The following is a 17,831-nucleotide window of genomic DNA, read 5'->3' as shown; positions in this document are numbered from 1 at the left end:
GAAAGCTCAACTTGGTCATCATCACTCAGTGGGTCAACTGGACCCGGAGCAAATACTTTATCACTCACTCACTCACTCACACACACACTCACTCACACACACACACTCACACACACTCACACACACTCACACACACACACACACACACACACACACCACCTGAACTGGAATAAAACCACAACTCTCAAGTGGCACTTGGAATGTGCCAGTTTGTATGTTCAAACATGTCTACGCTGCTGCAACACACACACACACACACACAAACTACTAAAAATTAACATGAATTAACACAGCAATAATAATAATAATAATAAAAAACAAATAGTGCCCCAAATACCAAATTGTCAGTGCCACAATGAGTACATGGAAACCACACACACACACACACACACACACACACACACACACACAGCGTGAACTTGGTGAAATAAATAAATAACAGCAGTGATGAAATTCGGTCCCCTCAGGTGCATGAACAACCTCTCCTCTTCATCTCCCTCTCTTTCTCTCTCTTCCTCCCTCTCTCCCTCTCTCCTCTCCATCCCTCTTTCTCTCCTTACTGCTCCTTGTTCTTCTCTCCCTCTCTCCATCCCTCTCTCTTTCTCTCCCTCTCTCTCCATTCCTCTCTCTTTCTCTCCTCACTGCTCCTTGTTCTTCTCTCCCTCTCTCTCTCCATCCCTCTCTCTCTCTCTCCATCCCTCTCTCTCTCCATCCCTCGCTCCCCCTCTTCACTGCTGCTTGCTCTTCTCCTGTCTCTCGGCGAGGTCGATGGCGGCCATGTTGCGTGACGCGGTGATGAGGTGCAGAACGCTGATGGCAGCCTTCAGCACGGAGATCACGGCACACACCGCCAGCAGCGTCTGCAGCCAGCCTGCACACACACACACACACACACACACAGGTTATTACACACACAGGGAGACTACAACAGATCACAGTGCACTCTCAACAGCACACGCAAACCACAATCAGACTTGAAGTCAACTGGAAGGTGTGTGTGTGTGTGTGTGTGTGTGTACTCACTGTAAGGTTCCTCTATGTAGTGCAGCACATAAAGCAGGTGTGTGTGTGTGTGTGTGTGTGTGTGTGTGTGTGTGTGTGTGTGTACTCACTGTAAGGTTCCTCTATGTAGTGCAGCACATAAAGCAGGTGTGTGTGTGTGTGTGTGTGTGTGTGTGTGTGTGTGTGTGTGTGTACTCACTGTAAGGTTCCTCTATGTAGTGCAGCACATAAAGCAGGTGTGTGTGTGTGTGTGTGTGTGTGTGTGTGTGTGTGTGTGTGTGTACTCACTGTAAGGTTCTTCTACGGTATGTAGTGCAGCACATAAAGCAGGTGTGTGTGTGTGTGTGTGTGTGTGTACTCACTGTAAGGTTCTTCTATGTAGTGCAGCACGTACAGCAGGCAGTAGAACAGCTCGTTCCCCATACACATCACAAACAGCACCGGCTAGATAGAGGAGAACACAACAGCACAATAGATAAGTGTGTGTGTGTGTGTGTGTGTTCCCCATACACATCACAAACAGCACCGGCTAGATAGAGGAGAACACAACAGCACAATAGATAAGTGTGTGTGTGTGTGTGTGTGTGTGTGTGTGTGTGTGTGTGTGTGTGTGTGTGTGTGTGTTCCCCATACACATCACAAACAGCACCGGCTAGAGGGGAACACAACAGCACAATAGATAAGTGTGTGTGTGTGTGTGTGTGTGTGTGTGTGTGTGTGTGTGTGTGTGTTACCCGTGAGGTATAGTAGATGCGTAGTATGGGGTTGCCAGACAGGTCGATGGTCTTGTGGCTCGTTCCTTTCATCATGGAGCTGAAACCAACCACACACACTGAATTAGAACACACACACACACACACACACACACACTAGGGACATAGACACACACACACACACACACACACACACACACACACATACAGACACACACACACAGGCGTCACTAGGTGTGCAGAAGATCCGGGCTATTCATGGGCTTCATCAGGTCCCTTTGCACAGGTGTAGTAATCAAGCACCATGCAGTCTGCATTGATAATCAAGGTGCTTGATTTTATACACCTGTGGAAAGGGACCTGATGAAACTCATGCAATGTTGCAGTTGTGACCGCTTAGCCTAGATTAGAAATCTAGACGCCCCTAGCGGCAGCAAATCACGTCAGGCTAGTGGCTGCTGACCGTGGCATTCAATTCAAACCTTATAAAAAACTCTGGGCGATTTTCATCATTTTGTAAGGCACGAAGATCCGGGGCTATAGCCCCTAATGCCCAACGACGCCGACGCCAATACACACACACACACACACACACACACACACACACACACACACACACACACACACACACACACACACACACACACACACACACACACACACACACACACACACACACACACACACACACACACACACACACACACACACACACACACCAAGGCAGGGATTTTTGACCTTGTTTATAGTACAAAGTGGCCTGGGGCCCTTTAAATATATCACCCCCCCCCCCCCCCTGCACACAGTGCAGTATATATAACGTATTACTATAGAATTATTTAATAATATAGAATTATTTAAATATTGTTGAAAATAAATTTGAGAAATAGGTTAATATGGTGCTGTTTAAATCATGTATAAATGGCACACTGTCACTTTAAGATGTGTGTGTGTGTCTGTGTGTGCTACCTGTGCAAGTGTAGCCAGTGTGTGTGTGTGTGTGTGTGTGTGTGTGTGTACCTGTGCAGGTGTAGCCAGAGGCTGGCGATGTCCAGGGACATGCTGAGTTGGAACAGGAAGGTGTGTGTGTGTGTGTGTGTGTGTGTGTGTGTGTGTGTGTGTGTGTGTGTGTGTGTGTGTGTGTGTGTGTGTGTGTGTGTGTGTACCTGTGCAGGTGTAGCCAGTGGCTGGCGATGTCCAGGGTCATGCTGAGTTGGAACAGGAAGGTGTGTGTGTGTGTGTGTGTGTGTGTGTGTGTGTGTGTGTGTGTGTACCTGTGCAGGTGTAGCCAGTGGCTGGCGATGTCCAGGGTCATGCTGAGCTGGAACAGGAAGGGTGTGTGTGTGTGTGTGTGTGTGTGTGTGTGTGTGTGTGTGTGTGTGTGTGTGTGTACCTGTGCAGGTGTAGCCAGTGGCTGGCGATGTCCAGGGTCATGCTGAGCTGGAACAGGAAGGTGTGTGTGTGTGTGTGTGTGTGTGTGTGTGTGTGTGTGTGTGTGTGTGTGTGTGTGTGTGTGTACCTGTGCAGGTGTGGCCAGTGGCTGGCGATGTCCAGGGTCATGCTGAGTTGGAACAGGAAGGTGTGTGTGTGTGTGTGTGTGTGTGTGTGTGTGTGTGTGTGTGTGTGTGTGTACCTGTGCAGGTGTAGCCAGTGGCTGGCGATGTCCAGGGTCATGCTCAGTTGGAACAGGAAGGTGTGTGTGTGTGTGTGTGTGTGTGTGTGTGTGTGTGTGTGTGTGTGTACCTGTGCAGGTGTAGCCAGTGGCTGGCGATGTCCAGGGACATGCTGAGTTGGAACAGGAAGGTGTGTGTGTGTGTGTGTGTGTGTGTGTGTGTGTGTGTGTGTGTGTGTACCTGTGCAGGTGTAGCCAGTGGCTGGCGATGTCCAGGGACATGCTGAGTTGGAACAGGAAGGTGTGTGTGTGTGTGTGTGTGTGTACCTGTGCAGGTGTAGCCAGTGGCTGGCGATGTCCAGGGTCATGCTGAGCTGGAACAGGAAGGTGTGTGTGTGTGTGTGTGTGTGTGTGTGTGTGTACCTGTGCAGGTGTAGCCAGTGGCTGGCGATGTCCAGGGTCATGCTGAGCTGGAACAGGAAGGTGTGTGTGTGTGTGTGTGTGTGTGTGTGTGTGTGTGTGTGTGTGTACCTGTGCAGGTGTAGCCAGTGGCTGGCGATGTCCAGGGACATGCTGAGTTGGAACAGGAAGGTGTACGCCGGGTAAAGCAGCGCCAGGTTCACCAGCAGGCACATCGTGGCACAGCGGTCAGTCAGCATGTCCAGCATGGCCCCGAACTTAGTGCCTAACACACACACACACACACACACACACACACACACACACACACACACACACACACACACACACACACACACACACACACACACACACACACACACACACAGCGGTCAGTCAGCATGTCCAGCATGGCCCCGAACTTAGTGCCTAACACACACACACACACACACACACACACACACACACACACACACACACACACACACACACACACACACACACAGCGGTCAGTCAGCATGTCCAGCATGGCCCCGAACTTAGTGCCTAACACACACACACACACACACACACACACACAGCGGTCAGTCAGCATGTCCAGCATGGCCCCGAACTTAGTGCCTAACACACACACACACACACACACACACACACACACACACACAGCGGTCAGTCAGCATGTCCAGCATGGCCCCGAACTTAGTGCCTAACACACACACACACACACACACACACACACACACACACACACACACACACACACACAGGTCAGTCAGCATGTCCAGCATGGCCCCGAACTTAGTGCCTAACACACACACACACACACACACACACACACACACACACACACAGGTCAGTCAGCATGTCCAGCATGTCCCCGAACTTAGTGCCTAACACACACACACACACACACACACACACACACACACACACACACACACACACACACACACACACACACACGCACACACGCTCACGCATATTCACGCTCACACATACGCTAGCAAACCCACAAAGGCCCAGACACATGCACACACAGAAGTTAATTGTGTGTGTGTACTTTGGTTGAGTGTGCAAGCTGCGTGTGTGTGTGTGTGTGTGTACCAGTGTTGTAGTCAAGTCACTATGCCTCCAGGTTCAAGCCCAAGTCCAGTCATTAAAAGAACTTCCAAGTCAAGTCCAGTCAAGTCAGCATTGATTCCAGTGGAGTCTGAGTTCCGGACTAAAGAAAGCATCGCCTATCCGGCGTATGATGTGTGACATCAACTGTGTGTACCTTGGTTGATAGTGTGTGTGTGTACCTTGGTTGAGAGTGTGTGTGTGTACCTTGGTTGAGAGTGTGTGTGTACCTTGGTTGAGAGTGTGTGTGTGTACCTTGGTTGAGAGTGTGTGTGTACCTTGGTTGAGAGTGTGTGTGTGTGTACCTTGGTTGAGAGTATGTGTGTGTGTGTGTGTGTGTGTGTGTGTGTACCTTGGTTGAGTGCATGGGCGGCGCCAGGGTGTTGCTTGCTATAGCTAAAGCAACACCAAGATTTTGATAAGCAACACCAAAGCAACATCAAGTTGGCTCGAGTTTTTTAATGCGGGTGAATGTCGCGGATGTCTTGGAGATAGCCCCGGACCTCTGTGCCTTAAAACAAAATATGAAAATCGCCCAGAGTTTTTATGAGGTTCCAAAAAGGTTCCACGGCCAGCAGCCACAACTGCAATAGTGTTACTAACTAAGGAGTCGGAATAATTTGTTGCAAATTCCACAGCAGTGTTCTATTCTTCCCCCTTCTCTCGGACGGATATTACCAGAACCCGTCTACTGCTTCAGCGTAGCCTGGTTAATTGATATGGATACAAGAAGGGGCAGCCAGTGCAAGAAGAGGTTGAGAGTGAGACATCATCTCCCCCACCCCTAGTAGCCTACTTCCATCAACTCCGTTAGCTAGCCAACCTCTGTGCCTCGCTAACATACCGATTTTCATGCAAACTGAAAATTGGACGAGGAGTTGTGTTGGATTAATCCATTTACAGTTAGCGAGTGGCACCTCATTCATTCATCATGGGTTTTTTTTTAGCTTTACAGTATTTGTTATGAAAATATGATGATGAGGACCCCAACGAATGGCCTTCATATTCTCTACGTTGAAACTGCAAACAGCACAGTTTTCAAAGTTTCCCGGGGTAGAAACCCCTGTAGCCTACCCCGTAAAAGAAAGAAAAAAACACCTGCTTTTGCACTAGTGACGCTCCTGGTCGGCGATATGCACTAATATGCCTACAAAGCAACAAGTGTAGGCTATTTGTCTGGATTAAAAAAACGACGTGAAGGACACAATGTAACAGGCTATTGCATTCTCGAACTCGACAGGATTCGGGAAGATCTGTCCACGGTAAGACATTAGATTTTGCTTTTAGCCTACTTTATCTCAGCCTACTGGAGCACATCGGGTAGCCTATAGGCATTTATATCAGAGACGAACTTTGGAGTCAGCAGCCATCAACATGGTCAAAGACATTAAAGTCTGCTTCTGCTTCCCTCATCCATATAGTTCATTAAAGAAGCTTCCCCTAGTATTTTGTTGATTTTTGCATTTGCAATAGCCGTTGCGTGGTCGTGTGTGTGTGCATGTGTGTAGCTCAGTCTGGCCAGATGTTAAAATTTGCTAAGTGACGTGACGTTATCTGGTTATCTGTGCTGCCGCTGCTGTTGTGTTGGGTGCACTGAGGTCAGGACTGGGTGTCATGAAACGAAGGCGGACGAAGTTAATTGTTGTATAGGTCTGGGCTACCTTCTCATCATGATTTCTAAGCCATTTAAGCCACGTTTTGGTGGGTGGCAGCAACACCTGTCTGTATCACAGCAACAGCTTAGCTACACCAACAAAATTATCCTGGCGCCGCCCATGGTTGAGTGTGTGTGTGTGTGTGTGTGTGTGTGTGTGTGTGTGTGTGTGTGTGTGTGTGTGTGTGTGTGTGTGTACCTTGGTTGAGGGCGCGGGCAGCGTGTGTGTGTGTGTGTGTGTGTGTGTGTGTGTGTGTGTGTGTGTACCTTGGTTGAGGGCACGGGCAGCGTGTGTGTGTGTGTGTGTGTGTGTGTACCTTGGTTGAGGGCGCGGGCAGCGTGTGTGTGTGTGTGTGTGTGTGTGTGTGTGTGTGTACCTTGGTTGAGGGTGCGGGCAGCGTGCCCGTCGAAGGCATCCAGGAGGGCGCTGAGGAGGTAGCAGAAGACGGCCGGAACAGGACAACAGGGCATCAGATAGAACGCCACCAGCGCCAACACGATACGCGCATAACCTGCGCACACACACACACACACACACACACACACACACACACACACACACACACACACACACACACACACACACACACACACACACACACACACACACACACACACACACACACACACACACACACACACACACACATAACTGGGCTGGATACATTATGGTGTGTGTAAAACCCTGCATGATGCACACATAGCTTATGAAATGAGAAAGAGGCAGAATGTAGAATGAAGACGGGAGAACATAGAATGTAGATGTAGAACGTAAAATGAGCCAACTGTAGGCCAACAGAACTTCTATATCGACCTGTCTGGCATAATGACAGTAAGTATCAATCAATCCTGACTGTTAAGCAGGTTTTGAGTTGTTTTTGATGGGTCTTAAGTTCACATAACCTCGCGTTCTGTGTCATTCACTGCTAATACAATCAGTGTGATGGAATCCGTAGGGAAGCACATTTGAAAAGTAACCTGAGTCCCGACACTGCTGATGCCGTACCGGAAAGAAACTAAATCAATAATAGCCGCCTACACGGTCCAGGTGTGCAGAGACGGAGACGGTAACTCTGACACACTCGGCTCGAGCCAGCATCCGGCCGCAGTGTCATTCGCTCGCTCGCAGCTGCTGTCATCTCATTTCGCGCGCCTTCGCCCGGGGAGAGCGCGTGGGTGGACTAGATCTCTTTTTATAGAGCTGCCGGTGACCTTGATACGCGCGAGTTTCAGCAGCTTCAACCAAACCCACTCCTCTCGAGACGGATTCGCTCGAGACACAAGCGCAGAAGACGAGAAGCAGAATCGCATCAAATCCGATTCGCTCGCGGAACTGACCACAGAAACTTACCGATCAGGTTCGGGACGAAGAGAAAGATATTTTCCTCAGTCATGGCCGATGGAAGGCGTTATTATATCGTCCGAAGAACTCTGCTTTTCTCAGGGATAAGTTGTGACAGTTCAATGTTTCCTTCTTTCCGAGTCTTCCTACAGCCAAGGATCTAGAGAAGAGCTTAAAGCGTGACGAAATATTTCCGGTGTGACGCACAAGCTCTAAGCGCCGCCCCTTTAAAGGCACCCTTCCTGTAAGCGCCCTGCTGGGGGGCAATAACACCCCCCGCCCGGGGCAAAGGGTCGTCCACGCGGCAGTAGTTTAGATACCACACATCACTGAGAGAACAACAACCTGTCCAATCACAACACAGCACTGTTGGTCTCAAGCCTGAAACAGTTTCATTTACTAAACATTTCCTCCAGATGAATTAAGTATCTATCTATGTATCTGTCTGTCTGTCTATCTATCTTAACTAACCCACTCCACATCCGTCCTGTAACACAGACCCCACTGGTCCACTGGTCTGCTGTTTGGTCCCCCTGGACGGTGGAACCGTTGGTCTGCTGGTTCGGTGGATCCGTTGGTCTGTTGGTCTGCTGTTTGGTCCTCCTGGACGGTGGATCCACTGGTCTGCTGGCGTTGTATTCGGTGATCTTCCGACTGTCCCCTGGCAGGTTGCCCCTTATTAGAATTCAGTTCTAATACGGCCCCAGCCGTGGCGCGACTGGCTGGGGCACCTGCACTGCACACCGGCGACCCGGGTTCGATTCCCGCCCCGTGGTCCTTTCCGGATCCCACCCCTACTCTCTCTCCCGCTCGTTTCCTGTCATACTCTCTACTGTCCTGTCACATTAAAGGCATAAAAAGCCCCCCAAAAAAATAATCTTAAAAAAAAAAAAAAAGAATTCAGTTCTAATACAATATACATATAATAATATAAAATAAACACATAATGATATATAAAACTATTATGGGATATAGGCTACAGGAGGCCCTTACAATAAAGTCCAATAGGACTCCAATCAGATTTGGGAACCAATAGGATCATATAGGATTGGGATCTTGAATTTCCTCTTGGGGATCAATAAAGTATCTATCTATCGATCTATCAGAATTCTTAAATCCTATAATACTGTGGTTCTTGAATTTCCCCTTGGGGATCAATAAAGTATCTATCTCTATCTATCTCTGATAAGTATCATAATAATTTCACTTTTCCCCTCATTTATTTTAAAAAGTGAATCTTTCATATATTCTAGATTCATTAGATAGAAAACTTGTATACAAAAAGCTTGTCCATGATATACCCTCCTGTATCTTCTCTTAAAGTTATATAACATGCACTTCTCTTATTTATCACCCAGAGGGAAAACATGCTATTCTCTGATTGGCTGGTGGGGTAGCTGTTAATTCTGAATAACGGGACACCCATGAGATAGATCTGACCCATGGTCTAGGAAGTCCCATGTGAAGTCTCGATCATGCTCATGAAAAGGCAGACTGACCGATTGAGGAGTTTTGTAAAATGTGCACGCTAAAGCTGTAGGGGAAGCTCTGCAGAGATATATGCAAACATAAAACGAGCGAAAACAGTGATGAAATCGCCAATCCTGCATAGTTTCCCTTTAAAATGGAACACTTTTCAGTGGAACACAGCTTAAGCCCCTAGATACACACACACACACACGACTCAGGCACAGGATTTGAGTGGACTCTTTTTATTGTCTTTTCATTACTTTGATAATTAGGTTTCTGTACAAGAAGTTCTTCAGAATACGGCCCTTGCCCCTGCATATAGTTAGCCTCTCTCTGTAACATTAGCTCCTCTCTTACTGTAACAATCTCTCCTCCATCTCACACACACACACACACACACCTCATCTGGGATCACACGTCTTCATGTGGCCAGGTCACATCTAACCGACCAATCACGTCTCCACCTGGCATGCCCTGCCCCCCCCACAACAACCAGGGCTCTGGAGATGCCAGTCTGAGAGGAACGTGTGTGTGTGTGTGTGTGTGTGTGTGTGTGTGTGTGTGTGCGTGTGTGTGATAACACTGATGTCTTCACATGTGAGACACACACACACTTCCCTGTGCTAATAGTGACATCACCATGGAAACAAAACCTCAAACATAACAAGGAGCTGAAAATGTAAACATTTCTAACCCCACCACACACACGCGCCAGACATTTAGCCGTCATACACACACACACACTGTACTCCACTAATACTGGCTCTTCAAGACTACATTTCCCACAGTGCACTGCGGCACTGCGTCCTCACACACTGTACTGCCTAGCAGACCTGCCCTGAGATGGAATGTGGAATGTCAGATTGGCGTCTTCAAGATCATGGTCCGTGTGTGTGTGTGTGTGTGTGTGTGTGTGTGTGTGTGACCGCATCACGGCTTTGTCACAGTAGAGTAGCTCTCTCTCCATCTAGTGGTCAAAGTTGGCAATAACGTTTGAGAAACGCAAGAGAAATGTAGTGTAGTGCAGACTATAAATTAGGAAACGGCAGCAGCAGCAGCAGCGTCTCTCCTGCCTGCTCTCCACTCACACAACCTCCTAGTGCTTTAAAGAGTGTGTGTGTGTGTGTGTGTGTGTGTGTGTGTGTGTGTGTGTGTGTGTGTGTGTGTGTGTGTGTGTGTGTGTGTGTGTGTGGGGAGTGATGAGCAATAACAAGCTTTAAAAATCCTTCCACTGCCATATTTACATGTGGATGCTTCTAGAGTTCCGTGCCATCCCACCTAGAACCCGTCCGGTCCAGAACCACAGCCAGGGGGCCGGAGTCATGACCTCTATAGCGAGGGGGCCGGGGTCATGACCTCTGTATGACCTTTATAGTGAGGGGGCCGGGGTCATGACCTCTGTAGCTAGGGGGCCGGGGTCATGACCTCTGTAACGAGGGGGCCGGGGTCATGACCTCTGTAACGAGGGGGCCGGGGTCATGACCTCTGTAACGAGGGGGCCGGGGTCATGACCTCTGTAGCGAGGGGGCCGGGGTCATGACCTCTGTAGCGAGGGGGCCGGGGTCATAATCTGCGCTGTCATGTCCATCAGAGAGCCGTTTACGGACGGACGGACATGTGTGTGTGTGTGTGTGTGTGTGTGTGTGTGTGTGTGTGTGTGTGTGTGTGTGTGTGTGTGTGTGTGTGTGTGTGTGTGTGTGTGTGTGTGTGTGTGTGTATGAAAGTTAAGTATGTATGCATGTGTGTAAATGTGTATGTGTGTATATGTGAGCTATACATGCTTTCTGTACAATGTTTTCATGCATCAACCTATACGTATGTACACACACACACATACACACACACACACACACACACACACACACACACACACACACACACACACACACACACACACACACACACACACACACACACACGTCCAACATCTAAACATGTGCACGCTGCAGGTCAACAGAAAGTCAAGATGCCCAACTTCCTGTCTGGATCTGCAGCCTCCTCATATTTGTTCTGGCTGTGCGGAGGTCGGAGGTCACGCTCCTATCCCAGCAGGCCGCTGTGCGGAGGTCGGAGGTCGCGCTCCATCATGAGGGGCCGCACTGTTCATGCTAAGTTAAACGTAGCACAAGGTTAGTGCCGATTGGCTAAAAACACGTAAAAGAGGTGTTGGGGATCACTGCTCCAGCAACAGCTGGTTGCCCTGGTTACACGGTTGAGCAGAGCGCCAACACTGCTCAGTATTCCACCAGCTAAAGCCGAGCTAAAGGATGTTAGCACGTTAGCGTTCGCCTACGTCACCGAGCTAAAGGACATGTTGGCGTTGGCGCTAGCCTTGTCCGCTAGTCACAGCTAAGCTTCCGCTACTTCCTCTCAGATTGGGGCTAGCCGAGCAGCGTGTTGCTCCCTAACACAGGCAACAGTTAGCACCTGCTAAAAGATACTAGAATAACAATAAAGTAACAGCTGTCGTCTGTTAGCTTAGCGCTATGTGAGATCTAACAGCAGCTAATAGAGCGAAATGATGTGTTGGCACCTGCTAAGATTCAAGCTAAATGAGGCATTAGCATCTGCTAACATAGAGTTAAGACAATGGCACTAGCTCATTAAAAACACGATGAGTTGGTACATGTTTAAAAACACGCTAAACGAGGCGTGTGCGCCCAGAGAAGGGCACCACAGGACTTGTTGGCACCAGCAAACAGAGGTAAATGTGACGTCAGCTGCTAACAGCACCTGCTAGCATGCCAACGGGCGCCGCATTGGCACACCCTCCACACAGCTTAGAGGGGTGAGGGAGCCCGACTGGGAAGAGTGTGAGTGTGGGTGTGTGTGTGTGAGAGAGTGTGTGTGTGTGTCTGTGTGTGTAAGAGAGTGTGTGAGTGTGGGTGTGTGTGTGAGAGAGTGTGTGTGTGTGTGCTATAGGTGTCCCCCTCATATGTACAAATGGACCTGTCTGACCAGCTGACTGATCAGACACATATAACAGATAACTGCATCTGACTGAAAACTTGTCCCCTCCAACGAGTTCCACCTTCACACACCAACGCCCCCCCGCCCACACACACACACACTCTCTCTACAGGAGACTGCTCATCACAGCTTTTCTCTCTCTCACACACACACACACTCAATCCCTGAGGTCTGTCCCCAGATCTGTCCAGTCAACCTTATGTGACCTCACTTCCTCTCCAGTCAACCTTATGTGAGCTCACTTCCTCTCCTCCTCTCTCTCTGCATATCCACAAATCAGTTCATTTAGCACATATTTGTACATAACTCAGTAAAATGTCAGTTTCCGTAATGAATGAGGTTATAACCCCCCCCCCCCCCCCCTAACACAAGTCCGACCCCTGGGTGTGGCCTGCTGGGGAGTGAAGACAGGTAAGATTCCGCCCTCAGGAGAATGACAGGTGCACCTCTAACAAGTGGGCGTGGCCTAAGAGTAGGACAGGTAAGCGTGGGGGTGTGGCCTAAGAATATGACCGGGGGCGTGGCCTAACAGTAAGACATGGGGCGTGGCCTAACAATAGGACAATTGGGCGTGGGGGCGTGGCCTAAGAGTAGGACAGGTGGGCATGGGCCGTGGCCTAAGAGTAGGACAGGTGGGCGTGGCCTAAGAGTAGGACAGGTGGGTGTGGCCTAAGAGTAGGACAGGTGGGTGTGGGGGCGTGGCCTAAGAGTAGGACAGGTGGGCGTGGGGGCGTGGCCTAAGAGTAGGACAGGTGCGAGACGTTGGAGATGTGGGAGGTGGGCGTGGCCTAAGAGTAGGACAGGTGCGAGACGTTGGAGATGTGGGGGCGTGGCCTAAGAGTAGGACAGGTGCGAGACGTTGGAGATGTGGGAGGTGACGGACGTGCTGCGGCTGAGAGCGCCCTCTCCTGCCCCCCCCACCCCTGGGCCCCCCCCGGAGGCGGTCCTGCGCAGAGGCTGGGGGCTGTTCCGCAGCGCCAGGTGGGCGGGGCCTCTGATGTAGGAGGAGGGCGGCGACGAGGCGCGGAGGGGCGGGGCCAAGGACTGGGCGGAGGCGTGGGACGGCAGGTGGTGCGGCAGGGGCGCGTGGTTGCCGTGGTGATCGCGGTACAGGTGAGGCGTGCTCTGGTGGTGCAGCTGCGGCAGGTAGAGGTGGGAGGAGCCAGAGGAGGAGGAAGAGGAGGAGCCAGAGGAGGCCACGCCCCTGCCACTCATCATCTCCGCCTCTCTCTCTCTCTCCCTCTCTCGTTCTCTATCCCTCTCTCGCTCCCGGCCGGAGTGGGAGGGGTGTGAAGAGTGTGAGGAGTGGGAAGAGTGGGAGGGGTGGTGGGAGGGGTGTGAAGGGTGTGAGGAGTGGGACGAGTGTGAAGAGTGTGAGGAGTGTGACGGGTGTGAGGAGTGTGAGGAGTGGGAGGAGTGTGAAGGGTGGTGGGAGGACTCTGCGCGAGTGAAGGTAGCGCTGCTGTGCTGGCTCCTCCAGGAGGGCGGCGCCACTGAGCTGTGCACGCTGTGGGTCCAGTGGCTGCCTGAGCGGGGCACGGGGCGCGAGGGCCAGTTCTGGCCCGATGCCGGCGCGGGCGCGGGGTAGCCCTGGCTGAAGGCCTGCGCCGGGATGCCCGACAGCGCCATGTTGCTGAAGCCCAAGCGCATGCTGTCCGAGTCGAACGCCTCCACCTCCCGCGCCTGCCGCTCCAGCAGCGACCGGATCCGCTCCGAACGCTCCGTATCCAGCGACAACATCTCCTCCTCGATCTGCACACACACACACACACACACACACCATGAATACACACATGATCATAAACAACATCATCCTCTAGCTATTAAGAGTGTCTCCACTTCAAATGCAAAGGCAGAATTGACGCAGCCACACCCGTAATGTCACGTCCAGCATGTATGCCAAGACACAAACACACACACGTGTTGAACTGCAGCATCAACACTCCTCTGATTTTAGGCTGCAGTCAGTTAAAAAATACACATCAACTGACAGAAATCAAAGCTCTAGTTACACGGGTGTGAAAGTATTTAATTTCATCGTTCATTCACGTCAATTAGCCTGACCTTAATTTAGCCAACTCAACTTAGCAAGTAAAAAGATGATCTAGTTAGCCAACCGTCCAAAACGACTTGAAGTACTCATTCCATGAACACTAAACCTTGGGTATCTTCAGAGTGTGCACAAACATTGAAATTATCATTCTGTCTTGCTTCATTTCACTATGTTCACATGTCTATGTTTAACGTTTCTTTTGTTTACCTCACGTTTGGAACGGTTTCAAAATAAAAATGGCTTTCAAAATAAAAGCCCCCCGAAACAGAATAAGAAAACTGAAAATCGAATCGAATCGTGACTTTAAAATCGAAAATTAAATCGAATCGAGGATTTGGAGAATCCTGGCACCCCTTCTAGCCATAGCACATACAAATGTGTTAAACAACGTTAAATACTTATTAACATCAATACATACAAATGTGTTAAACAATGTTAAATACTTATCAACATCATACAGGAACACACACAAATGTGTTAAAGGACGTTAAATACTAATGAACACATACAGATGTGTTACACGGCGTTAAATACTTGTTAACATCTATACATGAACACATACAAATGTGTAAAACTATGTTAAATACTTATCAACATCTATACAGGAACACATACAGATGTGTTAAACGAAGTTAAATACTTATTAACATCTATACATGAACACATACAAATGTGTTAAACGATGTTAAATACTTATGAACATCAATACATACAAATGTGTTAAACAACGTTAAATACTTACAAACACATACAAATGTGTTAAACGACGTTAAATACTTATTAACATCTATACAGGAACACATACAAATGTGTGGGACCCTCTACTCACTACCACGTAAGTGTAATGTTGTTTGGAACAGTAGAAGAGGTATAAAAATAGCGTTTTGTAGCGGCGAAAGGACGTGCCCCGTTCCAGGCTAACGAGTTTCGGCTAAAAACGGTAAATTCTCAAAACACATCTGAATGATATGATTTGATGTCAACTCAACGTATGTACTCCCAATCATCCGTAAATTGATCTAAAGTGCATTTTACTCCGGATAATCCCTTTAAGTGTTAAACGACGTTAAATACTGTACTTATCAACATCTATACAGGAACACATACAAATGTGTTAAACGATGTTAAATACTTATGAACACATACAAATGCGTTAAACAACGTTAAATACTTATTCACATCAATATAGTGCTGCCACGACTAATCGACATAATCGAACTAATCGATTATGAAAATTAGTCGACGCCAATTTTTTTAGTCGACTAATCGTTTTGCTTTTGACCCCCTATTCATTTTTGGTCTCCCGTCTCTAACGGCTGTAATGTTATTAATTCTGTTATTAACTCTACAAAAGTAGGCTGCTATTGATATGAGCATATCTATATCTATGGCTATATGTCATTTTTTGGCCCTTCAGTTGAGTTAAAAATAAAATGGACACAACAAAATAACGAAAACTTGATTTTTTTTTTTAAATAGTCGTTTAGATTAGTCGACTAATCGAAAAATTAGTCGAAAGATTAATCGTTAGAAAATTAGTTGTTAGTGGCAGCACTATATCAATATATGAACACATACAAATGTGTTAAACGACGTTAAATACTTCTCCTCTGCTCACACAAACACACACACACACACACACACACACACACGCTTACCCTCTGCTCACACACACACACACACTCTCGCTTACCCTCTGCTCACACACACACACACACACACACACACACACACACACACACACGTACCCTCTGCTCCAGGAGGGCCCTGCGTATGGAGACCCTCTGCTCGAGGTCCTTGAGCTCTCTCTCGTGCTGTGTGTCGGTGTGGATCTTGATCTTGCTCTGGTAGGCGTTGAGCAGCTCCAGCTCCTGTTGCAGCTGCATGCGCAGCACCTGGTACTCCGCCTCCTGCGTCTCGTCTAGCCGCAGCTGCACACACACACACACACACACACACACACACACACACACACACACACACACACACACACACACACACACACACAGTCAGGTAATGCAGTCTGGGAGGAGTGCAACTGCAGCCATTTCCCAGGTTACTGGTGATTGTTTTCACTGAGATTTTCAGGATATGACATCACAAAAACTGGCATTGAAATGAAAGACAAATCAAAATAGATTATTGATGCAAACTTAAACAACGACCAATGAGAGTCTAGCGCAACCTCATAATGACGACCAATGAGAGTCCTAGCTGAGGGCAATCTCATAATGACGACCAATGAGAGTGCTAGCTGAGGGCAATCTCATAATGACGACCAATGGGAGTGCTAGCTGAGCGCAACCTCATAATGACGGCCAATGAGAGTGCTAGCTGAGCGCAACCTCATAATGACGGCCAATGGGAGTGCTAGCTGAGCGCAACCTCATAATGACGGCCAATGAGAGTGCTAGCTGAGCACAACCTCATAATGACGACCAATGGGAGTGCTAGCTGAGCACAACATCATAATGATGACCAATGGGAGTGCTAGCTGAGCACAACATCATAATTACGACCAATGGGAGTGCTAGCTGAGCACAACATCATGATGACGACCAATGGGAGTGCTAGCTGAGCACGATCTCATAATGACGGGCAGTGAGTATTAATATTGGGTCATTCCACCTCAATTCAACGGCTTTTAGAGAAACGTTCTGCTTAACCATCTCAGATATGCTTTAAACTTTTACCATCTGAAGAGTAACAATTTAAACTAACTTACTCACAGCCCGAGTGGACAGGATGGCTCTGTGTGTGTGTGTGTGTGTGTGTGTGTGTGTGTGTGTGTGTGTGTGTGTGTGTGTGTGTGTGTGTGTGTGCGCGTGTCCTTGCCTTACTCACAGCCTGAGTGGACAGCAGGTCGTTGACGGAGTGGTCGTACTGCTCGGCCAGGATGGCTCTGTGTGTGTGTGTGTGTGTGTGTGTGTGTGTGCGTGCCTATGTGTGCGTGTGTGTCCTTGCCTTACTCACAGCCTGGGTGGACAGCAGGTCGTTGACGGAGTGGTCGTGTGTGTGTGTGTGTGTGTGTGTGTGTGCCCTTGCCTTACTCACAGCCTGGGTGGACAGCAGGTCGTTGACGGAGTGGTCGTGTGTGTGTGTGTGTGTGTGTGTGTGTGTGTGTGCCCTTGCCTTACTCACAGCCTGGGTGGACAGCAGGTCGTTGACGGAGTGGTCGTACTGCTCGGCGTGTGTGTGTGTGTGTGTGTGTGTCCTTGCCTTACTCACAGCCTGGGTGGACAGCAGGTCGTTGACGGAGTGGTCGTACTGCTCAGCCAGGATGGCCAGCTTGCGTGTCTGCTCGTCCTTGAGGCGCTTCAGCACCCCCTTGTGCTCGCTCTTGGGAGTGGCCTCCAGCAGGTGGTTCCGCAGAGCCTTGTACTGCCGCGTCTGGATCTTACACGTCTCCTGGAACTGCCGCTTGATCTGCAGCTCCTTAGCCTGCAGGACAGGACAGTGTGTGAGTGTGTTGTACTGCCGTGTAAGGGTCATCTTTC

The 17,831-nt window shown here is 49.1% G+C and overlaps 2 protein-coding genes across 5 annotated transcripts in view; both read right to left on the bottom strand.

Annotated features, from left to right (window-relative positions):
• Positions 1 to 573: 573 nt before the first annotated feature.
• cdipt (CDP-diacylglycerol--inositol 3-phosphatidyltransferase (phosphatidylinositol synthase)) lies at positions 574 to 8,057 on the bottom strand. Of its 4 annotated transcripts, XM_062526680.1 has the most exons (7): positions 7,851 to 8,051; positions 6,877 to 7,011; positions 3,859 to 4,012; positions 1,737 to 1,815; positions 1,365 to 1,446; positions 708 to 871; positions 574 to 673 (listed from the first exon to the last, which is right to left on the bottom strand). In XM_062526680.1, exons 1-6 carry the CDS (start codon positions 7,891 to 7,893, stop codon positions 729 to 731), a joined length of 636 nt encoding a protein of 211 aa, XP_062382664.1. In that variant the 5' UTR covers positions 7,894 to 8,051; the 3' UTR covers positions 574 to 673; positions 708 to 728. The 4 variants fall into 4 exon arrangements, with proteins under 4 accessions (XP_062382664.1, XP_062382663.1, XP_062382666.1 ...); XM_062526679.1 differs by having other exon boundaries at positions 594 to 871; XM_062526682.1 differs by lacking the exons at positions 6,877 to 7,011; positions 7,851 to 8,051 and adding an exon at positions 6,699 to 6,717 and having other exon boundaries at positions 594 to 871.
• A 4,601-nt stretch (positions 8,058 to 12,658) lies between these two features.
• LOC134070342 (serine/threonine-protein kinase TAO2-like) overlaps positions 12,659 to 17,831 on the bottom strand; it is a gene marked incomplete in the record, with an annotated part of 23,834 nt that continues 18,661 nt past the window's right edge. Inside the window, 3 exon segments of the mRNA XM_062526659.1 lie at positions 12,659 to 14,033; positions 16,083 to 16,265; positions 17,563 to 17,775. Of these exon segments, the coding sequence (XP_062382643.1) occupies positions 13,116 to 14,033; positions 16,083 to 16,265; positions 17,563 to 17,775 (1,314 nt within the window).

This window comes from Sardina pilchardus, chromosome 22 (assembly GCF_963854185.1).
Source record: "Sardina pilchardus chromosome 22, fSarPil1.1, whole genome shotgun sequence".
Taxonomy (NCBI): Eukaryota; Metazoa; Chordata; class Actinopteri; order Clupeiformes; family Clupeidae; genus Sardina; species Sardina pilchardus.
The sequence above is the reverse complement of the archived record's forward strand: the minus strand, read 5'-3'. Positions and strand labels throughout refer to the sequence as shown.

Excerpts from the sequence above, each read along its gene's own strand:
- cdipt (XM_062526680.1), bottom strand. The coding sequence starts at position 7,893 with ATGACTGAGGAAAATATCTTTCTCTTCGTCCCGAACCTGATCG. Across the intron at positions 7,012-7,850 it reads CTTCGTCCCGAACCTGATCG|GTTATGCGCGTATCGTGTTG; the intron begins GTAAGTTTCTGT and ends GTGTGTGCGCAG. Across the intron at positions 1,447-1,736 it reads GCATCTACTATACCTCACGG|CCGGTGCTGTTTGTGATGTG; the intron begins GTAACACACACA and ends TCCTCTATCTAG.